Source organism: Acromyrmex echinatior, chromosome 6, assembly GCF_024713525.1.
Source record: "Acromyrmex echinatior isolate Ae372 chromosome 6, ASM2471352v2, whole genome shotgun sequence".
NCBI lineage: Eukaryota > Metazoa > Arthropoda > Insecta > Hymenoptera > Formicidae > Acromyrmex > Acromyrmex echinatior.
The window spans coordinates 11640530-11659525 of record NC_141857.1 but is presented as its reverse complement, the minus strand read 5'-3'; the positions used below and the strand labels follow the sequence as shown (position 1 = coordinate 11659525).

The following is an 18996-nucleotide window of genomic DNA, read 5'->3' as shown; positions in this document are numbered from 1 at the left end:
TAAAAATCATTTTTCAATCATTTTCCGATTCGTTTTAATATTATTTTGATGTTATCGTGACTTGTTTTTTGACATTGTTCTGCTTGGGAAGACTTTCCACGCGAACCGACTTCCACTCTATCTCCCCTTCTGCTAAGAGGCGTGCGATTTCCCACGCGAAGCGAGGTCCATTCCATCTTTGAGCGGAAAGTCGCACGCTCCTTGATAATAGGGGAGGTGAGGTGAAAGTCGCTCCGCGTGGAAAATCGGACGTCGTTTAGCAGCGGAGCAGGTGATGAAAGCCATTACATAAGCAAGGAAGAGTATAATTTTTAATACTATATATAGCAGAAGTAAGACGTTATTTTTTCAAACTTTTTTGTTAATTTTTTAACAAATAACGAGCGACTGCTGAAACCTGTTGGAGATTACTCAGGGTCATGACCTTAACATATGTCAAGTTCAAGGTCATTAAAGATGGGGGGGTTCTCTAATTGGTACTACCGTAACAGTTACCGTTACTTGAGAAAGTAACTTTACATTACTTTTTCATTTTTGAAAATCGACGACCATCTATCACAGCGAACGAGTGCCTAAGGGCTTTCTAGTCTCAAGCGCTATGTGACTAGCTTGTGTCCAATCAATCGTGTCTAATGTGTGCAAAGTAACAATAAAAGTAACTATGAAATTTGTTATCATTACCTAAAAAAATGTAACCACGTTACTGTTACAGTTACCAAAAAAAAGTAACGCAATTAATAATAAAGTTTTCAAAAACTTGTAAGTGTAACTTCGTTACAATTAATGAGTTACTTTCATTCCTTACTTTTTAATGTTATTCAGGATTATGATCTTATTAAAATTTGTCAAAATCAAGGCCTTTTGAGGTTGTTTTTCTTATTTTCGTATAAAAAATTTAAAAAATTTGGGAGAACAAAATCAATTGTCATGAAACTTGACAGAAATGTAATACGAGGTAAACTATCCGTGATAGCAGATAAACCTCCGGACACAGATTTTGAGTAGCGTCTGCTACCAATTTTTAATTGCATCAAACTGTACACAGAGTTTGTACTATCGAACAATGTCAGCAAACTGCTGTCAAAAATATGATAAAGTCTGCTAACATACTATGCCAGCAAACTGGTGATAGAAATCGAACAGAGTCTGCTGTATGTAACTTAACAGCAGATTGCGAGCATAAACTGAGCAGAGCCTACTAACATAATCTAACGGTAGATTGACAGTAAAAATCGAGTCTTTACCATTTTCATATACAACTTCGCCATGAGATGGACTTGCTTCTCGTCGTCCAGGAGTCAATTGGCGTATGTAAATCGAATAGGAAAATTTCCTACAGATCCCAAGCTCTTTTGGAGTGTGCTTTCTGAATCTCCGAATATTATTTTTGACTATTTTATAATTTTCTCATGTATATTTTAAAATGTGTAATTAATAATATTTTTAGCAATAAAACAGTATTGATTGTTTCTAGATTTTACAGTAGTATATATAAATATTTAATTATATATAATTATATATAATCGTTTATATACGAGGGTCGTTCGATAAGTCAGATGAATTTTTGCGAGATGGTGCCATATAATGAACTGTGTAGTTTATGGCCAGGAAGTAACACTATTCAAACTGTCTCATCAAGTTTCAGTCAAATGTGACGCTTAGTTTATGTGTGGCTCACATTGGAAGTGAGCAGCAGTTGTCATAAAAATGGAGAAAGACGAATTTCGTACAGTGATTAAACATTTTTATTTAAAGAAGTGGACGACTGCGTAAATCAAAACCGAGTTGGACGAAGTTCACGGGGCACCAATGTTGAAGATCGTTTATTTTTAGATTAATGAATTCAAAAGAGGCTGGACATCAACCAAAGATAAAACACGTCCCGGACGTCCAATTGAACTTATTACGCCAAATGATTGAAAAAACCATCGTATCGTCATGGAAGATCATCGAATGAAAGTGCGTGATATAGCTGAGATTATAAGCATCTCAGTAAATAGAGTGCATAATATCCTGCACAAAGAATTAGAAATGAAAAAACTTTATGCACGATAAGTGCCGCGATTGACCATCGCGACCAAAAACGCACGCGAAAAGACATTTTCAACAGCAGTATTTGTCAATGCTTAAGCGCAATCTATAAGACTTTTGGCGTCGATTCATGACCGTAGACGAGATTTGGAGCCATCACTACACATCCGAGTCAAAACAGTAGTCGAAGCAGTGGACAGCGTGAATGTACGCCGAAGAAGGCGAAGCCTGTTTTGTCGGCCAGAAAGATAATTTTTTGGGATTCCCAAGGAATCATCTTTATTAAATACTTACAGAAGGGTCAAATAGTCACAGAAGCATATTATTCTGCACTTATGAATCGTTTCGATTGTACGAAGAGTTATGAACGAAACGGCCAAGATTGGTGCGCAAAAAAGTTATCTTTCACCATGTTGTCAACGTTTCGGCTCACACCTCCACAGTCGCAATGGCAAAATTGCATTAAGGTTGCATTAATTGAATTAAGATTTGAATTAAGGTTTGCTGCCCCATTCACTATATTCTCCTGATTTGGCTCCTTGTAACTTCTTCCTATTTCCAAATTTCAAGATCTGGCGGAGGAAAAAAATTTTCATTCAATGAGGAGGTCATCGCTGTTGTGGATGCGTATTTTGAAGGCCTCAAGACTTCTTACTTTTCCGAAGGGATCAAAAAATTGGAACACCACTAGACTAAGTGTGTAGAGCTCCAAAAAGACTACGTCGAAAAGCAAAAAAGAATTTTCCGGAAAATAGGTGATTTTATTGCTTTTTCCTGACTTCGAACGATCCTCGTATATATACACAAAATTTTTTATGAGAAATCAGGTCGATTTAAATGAAAATGACAGATCTTGCTCAGTTTCTGCTGTCTATCTGCTGTCAAATTATATGAGCAGACTCTGCTCGGTTTCTGTTTGTAATCTCCTATCAGATTCTGTTAGCAGGTTCTATTCGAGTTCTGTTGCCAATCTGTTTGCATTAATGTTAACGATTCTATCGATAGAATAGGAGCAGAATGCAACATCACTTGTGGTCAATCTGCTAACATCTTCTAATCAAATCTGCTACGAATCTGTCGATATCCTACTAACATTTTGCTATCTGAATATGATGAAGAAATCTCATCAAAATCGAATGGTTAAATGATACTGTTAAAAATTATGAAAATATGTCCGGTGAGCGGATTTGTGTTCATTTGCCACTTATATATCACTTTGACAAATAAATTAAGAAAAAATTGACCAATGTGTGCCAACACAAGATGTTCTTTTGTGAAAATAATTCATATATTATAAACCATAAGTATAAATTACAGACGTTTCAACATCATTATTGTGTCCTTTTCAAATGTTTAAATAACATATTCTAGATATAATAAGCGTCTCAATAAAATAAAATAAAGCTGTCAGAAGTAAAAAGATTGTTAGTAGTATATGGGCAGCCATGGGACGTTAAAACGAACCCTCTCCATGTCTCCTCCTGGGCATGGCCTAGAGGGATCTGTCTGGAAAAACGGCGCGCTCTGATTGGTCGAGAAGTGAAGGGATAATAGGATAATTAAAAGGCGCGTTCTGATTGCTTCGCACTGTACTTTCCCAAGAGGTGATTGGAGAAGGAAGTGGTAGAGAACCTCCGACAAAATAGAGAGCGAAAAAATGGCGACTGCAGCATTTTTTGTCGTGGGGAGGGATATGAACAACAGACATGAATAGCAAATAGTTTTACGACTGTCATTTTTTGTTGACGTGACCCAATGTCTCCGACGTACTGACATTTTAGTGAAAATGTTTTTTTATTTATGATGAGAATTGTTATGAAAATTTTTGAATTCTAGGAAACTTACTTTTACTTGGAAGAAAGGGGAAGTAAACAGGAACATGTTTAATTGACATGGTGCGATGTCTTCAAGTATTACTTTTAAAAAATTTTTTCTATATTTTATGTATTTTATGTATTCTATATTTAATGTATAATACATTATCTAAGTCTGAAATACAAAGGAAAATGTGTCTATTGTAAAATGGGAGTGAGGTTAGAAGTAAGAAACAAAATTTGCAAAACGTTCATTTAAAAGAGATATAATATTATATGATATTTTACTTTTTTAAAAGAGTACACGTTTGAACATGACAGCATACAGCATCTGAATTTACGAATTTACGTTTACAATGATGAAAAATTTTATGAAATAACTGTACGATCAATCGGTCATTGTGTTTACAATCAGAGATAAACAGACTAAGAAACTGGCTAAGATTATAACCATTACACATTAAATGTAGAAATACATACCAATATTGTCCACAAGTTTGAGAAAGCATTCTTTGTAGCGTTGTCACATTCCAGCGATACGTGGTGGAATTTCGGCGAAGGCGTAAAAGGAATTTTGGAGAGTGGCATGCGTAGTTATCGAAATATGTTCGATGTAGAAGGCGACACAATGTTGGCCAGGTCGATCGTCCGTATTAGCGACAATGGCAATTGACCTCATCCACATCCTCGGCAGTTGGTCAGCAGGATAGAATCCCGCATGTTGGACACTAAAGTGATGTAATGCATTTAAAACTTCCAATGAATTTATTTCTCGTTGTAGGAGAGTATGAGAGAGGAAATGTTTGAGTAAATTCAAAATTTACCTTTTTTGTCAGCATATGCGATGTGGAATTTTCAAAATACTTGCCGTTTGCGAGACGCTGCGAGTATTAGCTTTATCGGTGGACGAGTCGAATTTTGGAAGATCTTTTTTCTCTTTGCCTGTCGCTTGTTCGTCCTCGCTATGGTTTGCCTTTTCTGTTGCGTTATTTTTCCTCCAGACTTCAATGTTGCGGTTTCGCACGACGATATTTGATTTTTAAATTAAATTGAAAATTTTTCGCTGTTTTTTCGCTCTCCACGTCGTTCTCACTCCAATTTTCTGAGGGGAGACTATCGTAGTTCGAATTGCTGTTATTGCGTACAATTAGCCAACGTTTCAATTTGTAAGGCGTGTAAGGCGCAATGTGATTCGACGTTGATTCGAAATTCATGATGCATACAACGTCCTCAACCATCGAAATCTAGTAGATTTTTCACTGAAATCCGGAGAAATTCCTTCGATTATATACGTTTCTGGAGAATAGATTACTTAGATAACGTCTTCTCTTGTCCTCTGTTATAGATATAGCGTGCATGTCATGTAATGTTTCGCAGATGTATCGTAAATGTATATAGGATTGACGTCTCCGTCGAACCATTCGATTCCGTGATAATTTCGTGTAGCCAATTGTTTTCTCATCTTACTGTTCGGGTAAATCGTCAAATGGGTAAGATGGCTTCATAATCCAGTGACCAGTGATCGTTGCATTAACCGCAAGAACCGCGACTTCGGAATAAAGTTTTCTTCGACATGATGAAAATTTATGTCGATGACTATATCCATCATGATGTTCGAATTTTCGCTACCCTTTTTTACGAAGCGTTGACGTCGGCGTCACGAACAAGACTGAAGTTTTTTTGTTATTTTATATGCAATTAGATTAGAAAAAAATGTGTAGTGGGGAAAGATAATTATCTCGCGCAAGATATAAGGAAAATTAGAAAAGTTAACAATGATTTGACGCGAGGAGTCGATTTTCTAAAACGTTATTGAATTCGGCATAAACGATACAATTAATAGTCACGGAAAGAGCTTTATTGAATCTCACTTCTAATCCTAAGCTCCCGTGTTTCACGAAATTCCAATGTCCTGCGCAATTAGCGGATAGATCTGGAGCAAGGTCGAAAGCGAAAAGAATGTAACCATCGGTAATTGTCTCTACTTATATCTAATTATCTTCATTCAGAAAATGAATGCTGGTTCCCGAGAATAAAATGTGATAAGCTTCAGCGTAGAGTTCGTCTTTGGAAAAATTTGGTTATAACAGTTTACTGGGAATTTGCATACTATCGACGTATCGCGAAAAGAAATTTATTCCGTAATTTTTAAAAATTAAATGAGTTTAATTTTCTATCAGGTAACTGTCTGAGCATTGTCTGTCGATTCCCCATGCCAGCGCATTATGAATGTTTTAACTTCGACTCGTAAGGGGATACTTGGTGATAGTTTTACTCAGCACTCTAGCATGTGCGAGTAGCACAACGGGGCTTCTTTTTACTCTTCTTACGAGTAGACTGGCGTCACGAATGTGAATTTTTATAAAAAATTTTAACTCTCCTGTAAGACCTATAAGGCAAAACGAATCTTTCGAACGTATGAATTTCATTTTAACTTCCACTCCATTAATTAAAAATTTATCCTAATTGAAAACGTCGCAGTGAAGGCCTATGAGGTCTAGCGCGCGATTTCTCTGAATGTATTGCGCGCTTCTCTTGTGGGCGTATTTGAAGTCAACGAATCTAATGTGTCGTCCATGTAACCGGGAATATTCGCGTCCCATAAACAGGAGGTTAGATGGGAAGTTTTTGTGGGTAAAGCATAATTTAATAATGTCTCAATATAAGCGCGGTAAGCATAAACATTGTTTGATGGCGACACAAGCTTTTGATTGAAATATACGTCGATGGTTGAACATGGAATGCAAATTTACGGATCCTACTTTTGCTGTGTCGGATGCGACCTATGTGCTATCTTCTCATTCGCTTTCTACGCGTATGTGAAGATTCAATATAGTGTGAGTGAGATAGTCTTCTTCATGTCCGGGTATGACGAATTCTATGGGCGAGCGAAATTATAGGTTTGTAATAAATTCTTTGCGAGCTCTCAATGCTGGTTTGCTAGGAGGCAAAGAAAAGAAATCGAGTTTGCTCTTTATACATTCGCTTGAGTGAGTATGAAGAAAGGACATGCTTTTCCTCCTATCTTCTTATCTCAATTAAGAGAGTATGTCGAATACATCACGTTTTCTTGACTCGATGTCTCTTAGTGAAAGGTTTTTTGATTTTTTTTCTGCAGCGCGAATTTTCTTTTTCTTCGTTATTTTTTTACTCCTCTTTTGTACTACTTCTTCCCATACTACTTCTCAATGATTTTTTTTACCATTTCACGTCATTTACGAAGCATGATACAACAATCTCGATCTTAGAAATGGAAATGTTGCGGACTTCGCGGATATTTTATATCCTCACCTTCTCATCAGAGAACTTATTTTTTCTTTAGTTTTTCTTTTCAGATTATCCCTTGATTCCGCGAGCCGACTTTTGACCGTTTTCTTCAAGGCTTATTATTTTCGACATCTTCTATTACGTTAATTCCCACACGTAAAACTTCTTTTCCGACAACACGTGCACCTTTATTTAGATAAGGTAGTATTTTTCTAAATAGTCTACCGAGTAAGCTTCCGATTCCATGTCCGCGTTGGTAAAGCGAATCGATGAAAACACGTGGAACTCCACCTCGCCTGAGGAATATTTTGCCGGTATCCCGTACATTAAAATACTCCTCATATTCTATCGCTAGTTTCTGACTAAAGATTGTCACTATTGACACGCTCGCGTACACTAAAGAAAGGCTTACGTTTAAAGTGCAGCGTCACTGTCAACGATCCGAATTCGAATGGAATTTTTTTTCCAAGATGATCTCGTATATTTATTTCGATTGTTTTGACATTTGTTTGTTGCAATAGGATATAATTAGGAAATGAGAAATGCTTCACCAAATTTGCATAATGCTTCACCAAATGCATAATTATGGCCGTGTATCTCGATTGGTGCTACTCTGAGAAGAGGAGTACGTACATCACCTGTTATGTAAGACTCACAAATATCGCAATAAACGAACATTTTATCGGGGAGAGCGCGCTCTACAACAAGCTCTACTGGGTTCGCTACTCCAGTAACCGTCTGCATGTCGTCGTTCCGTCTTCTTATTACATCCGTAAGTAAGAAAAGTTTTCTCATTGGAATTAGGTTTACATATAATGAGCTTGAAATAAAATTCATGTTTATTAGAAATTGCTGATGAGAAACCTAGCATTCATAGAAGATTATCGGAAAAGTTTATATGAGTAGCATTTCTCATCGCAGTTAATACTTGTCAAGAGTTGTACTTTGCCATCAGTCGCTTTTTGCTGTTCAAAATAAAATCGAATCGGCATTTTTACACGCAATATTGATCGCCTCAATAAGTTCAGAGATATCACTGTAAATTCTATTTGGAAATGCAACTCCTTTTGCCGTAAACGGGCTATTCGTCCCTTTATCGGGTTTAACATCCACGAATCTGATCACATTTTCGTCATGTCTACGTGTAAAAAGGTACAGGGAAGTTAAATCTCGCAACCTCCCATTGTCCAACACTATAAAGTGAGATAATTCCCTGGTGAAAGACGATGTTCTATTATCTGAAAAATGTTGCATATTGTACTCGGAAGTACCAGAAGAAATTGTTCCTCCGTCATCGCGAAGAGAAATGAATTGAACTCGAAACCGGAATCCAAGTATCAAACTTACTGGGATAATCGCGCCAGTTAATTAGTAGTGCTTATTAGCTCCTCGTACTCTTTGTCACGATCAATGAAAATAAAGTATTCTTCCTCTAACTTCTTTTCGTTTTTCTCAACTCGAGCTAATTCCTGCTCATAAAAAATATTGTTTATGACTTCATCCATTAAATCTCGCTGTTTATATATAATACGTGAGGGTTTCGCTAATCGAGAACACGGTAAATTCAAAATATCTCCTCGCTCCACTTAGCTTCGTATCCTTTCTCTTACTTGTCATTCTACTGATGCGAACGAGATCTCCGACAGGATTTAACCTTTCGCACGTTTTTTTAATGTTTCGTTTTTCCAACGTCGAACTATATTTTCACGAGCAATACGTGCGTTTTTTCTCTACTACCGCTGGTTACATTCTCGTGGAGTGATTGTAAGCGCGTACAATGTCTTGCAGAACTTCGATGTGGCATTGCGTACTTTTTTTTTGCGTAAAATAACGCCACATTTGCTTCAGTGTTCTGTTGATGCGCTCGATGATGGCGGTTTCGACATCTGGATTGCGTGTTACCCGAAAATGAATGTCGTTTTCTTTAAAAAATTTCTGCATTGATTTCTGCGCGACAAATTCTTTGCTCTTGTCCGTTTATAAGTTACTGATACTTCCTTCGTTTTTCGCTAGTACGCGTTAGAAAGTTTTTATGACGCAATTATTCGTTTTGTCATGTAATGTACTACCCAGATGTATTTACTTAGTACACCGATAATCACTAATAGATAGGAATAGCTGTCATTGTAACTTTTTAGATTTCAGAGTTCGATTAAATCTGCCTCTTACACATCATTAATGTTTGTTACGTTGTAATATAATCATGGAAATTTTCTTTTGCAATGGTCGGCGGAACGTGTATGCATCTTGATTTAAGCCAACGTACGACTTCTCCCCGAGAAATTTGGTTTAACAGCACAAGTTAAATTATCTATCATCGAATAACTCACATAATGCGATCGTAGTATAATTTTTCAAACATCATCGTTATCTTAGTTTTTCTTAACTGAGTAACCGATTTTTTCTTGTCTGTAAAGATATTAATTTTTCGTGTACGAGAAAAAAATTGCGAATTTTCTTCGTCTTTTTCTTGTTCTTGTAATTTTTACGTTTTTCTCTTTCCTCGCGCAATCTCGATGCAATCGATGTGAAACTCGCGCTTTCGATAAAATTGGCATGGAAATCGCACAAGATCGAAGTTTTATGCAGTAACATCATACGTGGACAATAATCCTTTATTTCTCACCAGTGCAGAAGGTATGTTTAACGCACGGGGGTAATTTCGCGCCAACTGATTTCTATTGCTTTCAGTTTTTCTCTCGCGCATCGCGTCGTTTATCAAGTCTGTGATATACTAATCTTCCACGACGTTATCATTTATTTGACTAAATCTCATTCTTATCATGTATATAAGGAAGTTATTTCTTCGTTATCTCATTCAAATTAAATAATTTTATATAATTTGAAAGAGAAAATGTAAAAGTTAACGTAAGTGATTGCGTAAAAAGAAAAAATACTAGATTTATATTACAATAAATGTGTATAGATATAATGATATTTTCATAAGTTTTACCTCCAAATACCCAAACACATGAAAATTTATTTCTTGAGGTCAATTATAAGTTAAACTGTTTGTAGAAAAACACTATAAAATGCGTGATACAAACTTACAGTACAAATTTACCTTTTTAAAAAAGGTAAAAGTGCTAAGAATATACATGTTTCTCGAATAAGCCTAAGTATCTCACTCAAATAATAGTAGCTTTTAATTATTCTTCAAGGATATTCTTTTACAAAGGATATTTAAAGTCTTCTTATTCCCAAGTAATGACAACTTTAATTCTCTCTGTCAAAAATTAGTTCTCGAAAAAAACTAATGTACTAAATGAAAAATTAAAAGATGCTACATTCTTAACTAATCAAGGTAAATTCTATCAAATTAAAAATTCTATCAAATTAAAACCTAAGTGTAATACTATCTTTTTATTTACTTAACTCTAATGATATATATCATTCGTATAAAAAATTTGATATCAACAAAACTGGCGCCAAGTTAAATTCCACAAAATTTTATGTATCATTCATAAAAAAGACATTAACAATTGGCCAAGTTAAATTCCATACAAAATAAATAATATTAATTTTTAATGATATGTATCACTTGTACAAAATATTTATCTCGGTAGTCTAAAGGCTTAGGACGCTCGCACGGAATGCAAGAGATCCGGGTCCGACTCCCAGCCGAGGCAATATTTTTCGCAATAAGTTTATTACAGTTTTTTAAGATTAATTTGAGAAGTTTGAGGGGAATTATTAATATTTCAGATTAATTGCGTTGAAAATCCGACAACCATATTAGCACGCAATTATCATTTCTCAAATTAATTCATTTATATGAATATACGAGGTCTGTTCAAAAACTATCACGAATTTTGTGTTTTTTCAAAAATTATTTATTTATTCATGAATATCTATTTTGTCCCCTTCAAAGTAATCCCCATCAGATATTATACACTTGTGCCAACGTTTTTTCCAATCTTCGAAGCACTTCAAAAAATCATTTTTTGTGATCTTGTTCAGCTCCTCCTTCGATGCCGTCTTTATCTCCTCAATCGTAGCATAGCGTCGTCCTTTCATGGGCCTCTTCAGTTTCGGGAACAAGAAAAAGTCACAGGGGGCCAGATCTGGGGAATACGGTGGCTGCGGCATCATTAGTGTGTTGTTTTTGGCCAAAAATTCGCGCACAAGCAACGATGTGTGAGCAAGGACGGAGGTTATCATGGTGCAAAAGCCAATTTCGCGGCGACCTGTCTCATGCCCAAATCATTGGTAAAAATTGATGAATGGCATGAGCCAATCGATATGTTTAGGTCCTCAGCAACTTCTCTAACGGTGATTTGACGATTGGCCAATACTATTTTCTTCACTTCATCAATGTTTTCGTCTGTTGTTGACGTGCTCGGGCGTCCGGCACGCTCTTCGTCGTTCACATCTTCTCGGCCCTCTGAGAACATTTTGTATCACTGATAAACGTTGCTTCGGTCCAAGGTAGCTTCACCATATGCCACAGTCAACATTCGCAATGCGTCCGCGCACTTAATTTTGTTTTTCACACAAAATTTGATACAGATTCTTTGATCCATTTTTTGGAATAGGCAAAAATCGAAGACGAGCCAAAACACGTGCAAGCAAAGCAGCTGTCAAAAATTAACTGAACATTCAAAATGGCCAGACCTTGAACAGACTATATAGTTCAACATCTTAACATTCAGACCGTAGTGGCGCTTCGTATTTGAAAATAATGTATTTAACATAAATAGTCTTGTTTCCAATCTTGTTGATTATTGGTTTTGAATTAATAATGTACAAATAATGATGTGTGTGCGTGTATGTATGTATGTGCGTGTGCGTGCGTGATGTGAGTACGTATGTAGTATATGTATAATCTTATAAAAAGAAAAGTAGTTAAAAAATCACAATCCGTTCTATTTTAAATTTAGTCGGTATGTACTTACAAAGCTATCTCTTTATGTGACACACGTATCACTTGACGATACGACGAATGAGTATAATCTATAATGGAGTATAACGGTCCTGAATGAAATCGATACCATCGATGGAATCGAAAATTTACCGATTCATCGCTGCTATTATTAGAGTAAATGTCCAGTCTCTAATAAAGGATCTCTCTAGCGAGCCACTATCAGATAGACTGACGTATATGGTATTGTAAGATTGGAATTATAAGATGCTAGAACTCTATAAACGCATAATATTATTTAATATTAATTAATATTAAGTAATATGCTAACCGAACGACTGGCTGTAACTCTACATATACGGTTACGACGGTTAAATTACATTCCTCTTGGAAAATTTAGGCAAAGGATCTTTGTGTTAGTAAGACTTCTACTAACAAGATTAAAAAAGAACATATCAGATGGTCCATAATTCCTTTTATCAATGGAATATCTAACAAGTTTTGCAAATTTATTAATGGTCTATAATAAGGTTGCTCATTACAGTATTAACAAATTCATTAAAGTACACAAAGATCCTTTGCCTAAATTTTTCAAGAGGAATGTATTGTAGTTTACAAGATCGAATGTCGTGATTGTAACGCTTTCTATGTAAGTCAAACGGGAAAAAAATTAAAAACGAGATTAGCAGAACACTGTAACCATACATAGAGTTGCATCCATTCGTTCGGTTATCATATTACTTAATATTAATTAATATTAAATAATATTATGCGTTCTAGCATCTTGTAATTCTAATCTTACAATACCATATGTCAGGCCTATCACTAGAGACTGAACATTTACTCTAATAATGGCAGCGTGAATCAATAAATCGATTCCATCGATAGTTGTCGATTTCATTAATGACCATTATACTCCATTATAGATTATACTCATCATTCGTCGTATTGCCAAGTGATGCGTGTGCCATGTGGAGAGATAGCTTTGTAAGAAATAGCTTTGTACATACCGACTAAATTTGAGGTAGAACGAATTGTAATTTCTTAACTATTTTTCGTTTTATAAGATTATACATATACTACATACGCATTCACATCACGCACGCGCGCACATATACATATATACACGCACACACATCATTATTTGTACATTATTAATTCATTAAAAACCAGTAATATCATTTTAAATTTCCAAGAGGAATATGATTTACAACATCGAATGTCGTGAATGTAACGCTTCCTATGTAGACCAATGAAAAGAAAATTAAAAACGAGATTAACAGAATACCACAACCATACCATATACGTAGAGTTACATCCACTCGTTCGGTTATAATAAAGCATAGAGTGATTTGCAGTCATGACTTCGATTGGGAAAATGTGAGAATTCTGGATACTGAAAGAAATTATAATAAGCGAATAATGTCGAAGATGCTCTACATAAATCGCTAATCCAATGGTCTCAACAAGCAAATTGACAATGAGGCAAACCACGATTACATAGAAATTCTCAATAAGTTATAATTTGTTTATTTTTACAATTGATCGATATGCTTCTGTTCTCATGATACATTTCTTAGTGTTTCAACGATTATTCTGTGACCAACATTGTAACTACATGACTCTCTTTTATAGTAAAATTATTTTTAATTTTATTTTGACAACGTGAATGTTAAATTATTTAATTGCATTGATGAAGTTTGAATTCACGTGCGATCATTGTTGGAAGCGGGATGAGTTATTTGCCATCATATATATATATATATATATATTAGGTGTTGGAATTAATTCGTAGCGTTTTTAATGAAAGAATGTTATTTATTTCACATGAGCATTAAAAAATACATTAATGAAAGTACTTCCCATCACTTGTAAAACGCTACGAATTAATTCCAACACCTAATATATATATAAAACTATATATTATATATATATACATATGTATATATATATATGTATATAACTCGAGTTATCAATTACAACAGTAATTTTAAATAGATGGAGATTTAATTTATGTTTATATATATATATATATATATATATATAATAAATCTCCATCTATTTAAAATTATTGTTGTAATTGATAGCTCGAGTTCCACCACTTAGCTTTGCAACTAGTTGGTACAACATTAGACTATGTTGATGATGCTTGTTTTTCATTGCGCTTTCACTGCGACTGCATAATTGGAGGTCGGAACTGCGATTTTGTACATAGTTCGACAATATTGCGTACGATAAGCGGTAATTTATTGCTGAAGATGACTCAATACATGAGTCGAAACGTACAAATTTAATTTATTATTCATATTTAATTATTGCGCAACATAGTGCAGACTCCTAACGCCCAGTTGAATTTCAATGCAATATATATTTGGTAAAAAAGTTATGAAAAAAATATTTTTAGGCTCATAAATACAAAAGTGTGTAAAAATATTACAAAAAGTACAAAAACATATAAACATTGATTTTATTCTAATCCAGAACATTTGGCGCAAAATTAAACGCGGTTTTGACCCACGAAGAAGAACCACGAAAGATTAAACTGTCTTTAGGATTGTTAATAATTAGGAGATATTTATGCAAAATATTTAACTGTATATTAACCATCGGACAGTTTTAACAATCGATCGTTGTTCGTTAAAGAGTTATTAAAAAATAAAGTAAAAAAGTTGAGATTGCCATCTCAGATGCAATTTATGTAAAATATAATCTTAAGTATTTTGCATAATATCTGCAGTCTATTAATAATTGTCACACTTGCACAGTTCTAAATACGTAAAATTTAATGTTTTAACTTTAATTTAGAATGAAATTCTTGTATAATTTCTATTTTGATATAACAGGCTATTATTCCTGAAGTATTTATCGAATTTTTTTAATGTCAATTTTTTTGGTTATTTTTGAGTAAAAAAAAAATAAGTGTCGCAGCGTTTATCAACATGCGACTTGTGTTATAAATTTGTGAAAATCCGAAAAATTCAGATTGCGTTTTTCAAGGAAAACTTGTCAAGAAAACATTTAGAAAATTTTTTTCTTTTGCAATAAATAAATCGTTTTGAGACTTCTTCATCTCGAAACATACATGTCATTAATAGTTCTTGTATGCGGAACTAATTTTTTAACAATTTAGAAACGTTTTAATATTGTTTTTTTTTGTAGGAAATATTATGATGTCGATTCTAATTGTTTGAAAGAAGTTACAAACATATTACACAATAGAACATTTACTTTAAAAAAAAAAAGAAAAGTTGATGAATCTCAAATGCGAATCCGATTCGTAGGAAATCGTTCAATTCGTAGCGAATCGTTCAATTTTTCGGATTTTCAAAAATTTATAACTCAAAAATAAAGCCGCATGTTGATAAACGCCGCGACATGTATGTATATTTTTTTGGATCATCACCTTAAGAATCATCACTAAAAAAATTGTCATCGAAAAACTTGAATACTTCTAGGGTTGTAAGTAAAATTGAATTTTTATGGCGAACAGATTTATGTATTCTGTAATTTATTTTGTACAATGCCATTTATTTGACGATTGTAATTTCATTTATATCTATTCATTTTAGGTGGGAAACTCCATGGGCTAAAATGTTTCCATTAAGATTACTTTTACGACTTGGAGCGGAATATCGTTATTATCCTTGCCCATTGGTGTCTGTTCGTTTTCGAAATGCGTTATATTTTGAGATTGGACACACTGTTATGAAAGTATTAGCAGATTTTAGAAATTTCGGATATACTTTGCCAGGAGTGAGGGGCTTAACAATTCACCTTAAAAATCGTACAACGGACGTTATGTTTCCTAGAAATCGATACGACCAAGTCATAAAAGGACTTCATAATTCGAATGATCACGTCTTAGCTTATGCCTCAAATTTTAGTATAACCGCTGATTCACATTTAGTTTGCATACAAACAAATACTGGTGACGAGAGCAGTTATCAAACGCAAGCGATAAACATTCACAACAAGCCAAGAACAGGTAAGAGGTTTATAAGCAATTGATATAATGATATCTAAAAAATATAATTTTTCTATTATGTAGTAACTGGCGCCAGTTTCATCGTCATCAATGGTGCTCTAAAATCTTCTATGGGTCTTTCTGCCAAATCTAGTATTGTTGAGGATGGATTAATGGTAGAAATAATGCCAGAAAAAATGGAAGCTTTGAAAGCTGCTCTCAAAAATATGCAAGATTTTTCGATCGGTTGTGGACGCCAAGGAGCATTGGAACCGGACGAAGTTGTAAACATAAAGTGGGTCGATAATGATATGCTGTTTAATCTAGGGTAAATTCTTTCGATAATTTTAATCATTATTATTATATTTAAGATATCTGCACAAACTTTGTCAATGCTTATTTCTTCCCTCTTTTCTTCCTTGCTTGTTCCCTCCCCCTTTCCTCTCCCCCTCTCCCCTCTCTCTCTCTTGAAAACAAATTTTTGTTACATCACGCCATTTGTTAGTACATATAAGTATATGTACACATTTTTGTATGCACGACCGCACTCATACACATAAGCACATATTAATTATTTCTTTTGTTTTTTCTATTTCTAGATTATTATTATTATTATTATTCTTTATTATTATTTTTATTATTTTATTATTATAATTTTTTTTTATTATCTGTAATGTTATACAATTTACAGTATAATAAATCCATGTATAAGTTTTTTTTTACGCCTGAGGGTATCTGTTCCAGGGTGTGTAATAAATAGCGATTTCCCTCTCTCCCCCCTCTTTTTCCCTCTTTTTCTCCTTTTGCTTTCATTTCTTTTCTTTTTCTCTTTCTCATACGCACTTAAGCGTGCGCGAGAATAAATCTTTCAACATGGAATTTATAAATATATTTATGTAATATTAGAATTCTCTTTTTTTTCTCTTATTTCATTATCAAACACATTAAATATAACACTTTTCTTTTGTTGTCAGTGTTAAAAGTCCCATTGATGGACAATTAATGGATGGTATACCATCTATTAGAGTGCATAATGGCATTGATTATAAAGGTGCAACCCGATTTATACGCTGGACGGAAGTATTTATTATAAAAGTATGTATTTGTGTTACAGAATAGTATTTTGAATATATTATATATATATATATATATATATATATATATATATATATATATATATACATATATATATGTATATACATACATACACACACAAGGTATCTGGAATTTAAATGTCAAACTTCGGGAGCGTGTAGGGGATTGATAAATTAAGAAAAAAAATCCTGTAGAGATATGGTCGTTTTTACTTCGTTTTGGAGAAAATTGCAAAAAAGACAAAACGTAGTTGCTTCGTTCTTGCACTGCCTCTAAAGTATTATCGTCGCTAAAATCATACGAAAACAATAATAATAATTCCGTTTTCAGGTAAAAACTTTTTTATTTGTTTTTGTCTGGGACATTTTTTTACCCGACAGATAAATGCAGCCAGATTTTTTGCAGATTTTTTGAAGACCGACTTCTTTGATTATTTAGAAGACACCCACCTGCAGCAACGGATTGAAATGTGGTTTCAACTCGATGGGTGTCCAGCTCATTATAGCAGAATTATTCGAGCTTGGCTAGATAGACATTTTCCACATAGATTGTACTGGATGAAGGAAGGAAAGGATGGAGGAATAGTACTTTGACCACTCCGCTCATCTGAGCGGACACTACTGGACTTCTTTATGTGGGGGATCCTGAAGCAGGAAGTTTATTCGTCGTTAATCAATTCAAGAGAACAATTAAGAAATTAAATCGAGGCTGTAGTGCACCAAATATCGCCAGATCAGTGTTTAGCTGCAACACGAGCTGTCTGTACTAGATGCATGCATTGTTGCAAGAGGCCAATATTTTGAACAATATCTACATTAAGCGAGTGAATAAATACAGTGAATAAGTAATGAAAAAATTCAAAAATGAATCTTACGTTTTGTCTTTTTTTGTGAGTTTCTTAAAAACGAAGCAAAAACGAGTATATCTCTACAAGATTTTTTTCTTAATTTATCGATTCCCTACATGCTCCCGAAGTTTTGATATTTAAATTCCAGACACCTGATATACACTGAAAAAAAATTTTTTCAGTGTATAAATTAGAGTAGTAAAATACATATGTATATAAATTAGATTAGTAAAATAATATTATTTCAAAAGTCAGATGATCACTCAAGTGGCGTGAATGATCCTGTAGATATAAATAAACTATCTGGCAATATAGCAAAAGCGACATGTGCAGCATTAGTTAAATTGCTGGATCTTTTGGCAACAGCAGGTTTAACAAAGCTCGGTGTGCGGACAACGATTCATCCAGATAACGTAAATATGACTCTAAGATTCATATAATTCATTTTATCCCATTTAATTAAGATTATATTTAAATATATATACATATATATATATATATATATATATATGTATATATATATATATACACTCAATCATATATATATATATATATATATACAGGTGGGATATGAAGCTGGAAGTGAAGGTACAAAATTACCGCCAATATATATGAAAAGTTTAGACAATGAATTGATTCAAGTTTTACATAAAGCTGTGCAAAGCAGTCAGGATGCATATACCGTGCTTGAATTGATATTTTATGTGCTTGAGGATTAAAAGGAATATACAGTATTTCAATTGCTGATGACATTGAAAAATTTTCATTGAACTACGAAGATGTGCAATTGTGTCGAACATCATGATGCAGTGATTATATAATCTCTATGTTATTTTTTATTGTATATTTTGTTTTATATTATTTCCAATTTGACTATTAAAACTGTGAATGAAATATTTTTAATTTTATTACAAAATATTTAACATGTATAAAACATATTATAAATATGAATTAATAATCGAAAAGAAACAATAGTGATATATAATGATGGTAACTTTATTGATTCAAAAAAAATTTTAGCTTACATTTTTTGCTTCTAAGATAATATTATATATAATAAATGATAGTGTAATGCAAATATATATATATATCATGAGTATGACAAAAATATCTTCTT

At 33.8% G+C, this 18996-nt stretch overlaps 1 protein-coding gene across 9 annotated transcripts in view; it reads left to right on the top strand.

The window, feature by feature from the left end:
- Window positions 1-18773, top strand: part of Sara (Smad anchor for receptor activation) — a 188361-nt gene extending 169588 nt beyond the window's left edge. For 6 of the 9 annotated variants that reach the window (XM_087406959.1, XM_087406965.1, XM_087406960.1 and 3 more), the window contains 5 exons: window positions 15543-15958; window positions 16022-16265; window positions 16912-17032; window positions 18131-18292; window positions 18443-18773. In XM_087406959.1, the coding sequence (XP_087263085.1) occupies window positions 15543-15958; window positions 16022-16265; window positions 16912-17032; window positions 18131-18292; window positions 18443-18598 (1099 nt within the window). In that variant the 3' untranslated portion in view covers window positions 18599-18773. Of the gene's footprint in view, window positions 1-15542; window positions 15959-16021; window positions 16266-16911; window positions 17033-17437; window positions 17901-18130; window positions 18293-18442 lie in introns of those variants that run through there. The other 3 variants (XR_015545342.1, XM_087406962.1, XM_087406964.1) reach the window with 3 other exon arrangements.
- Window positions 18774-18996: the final 223 nt, after the last annotated feature.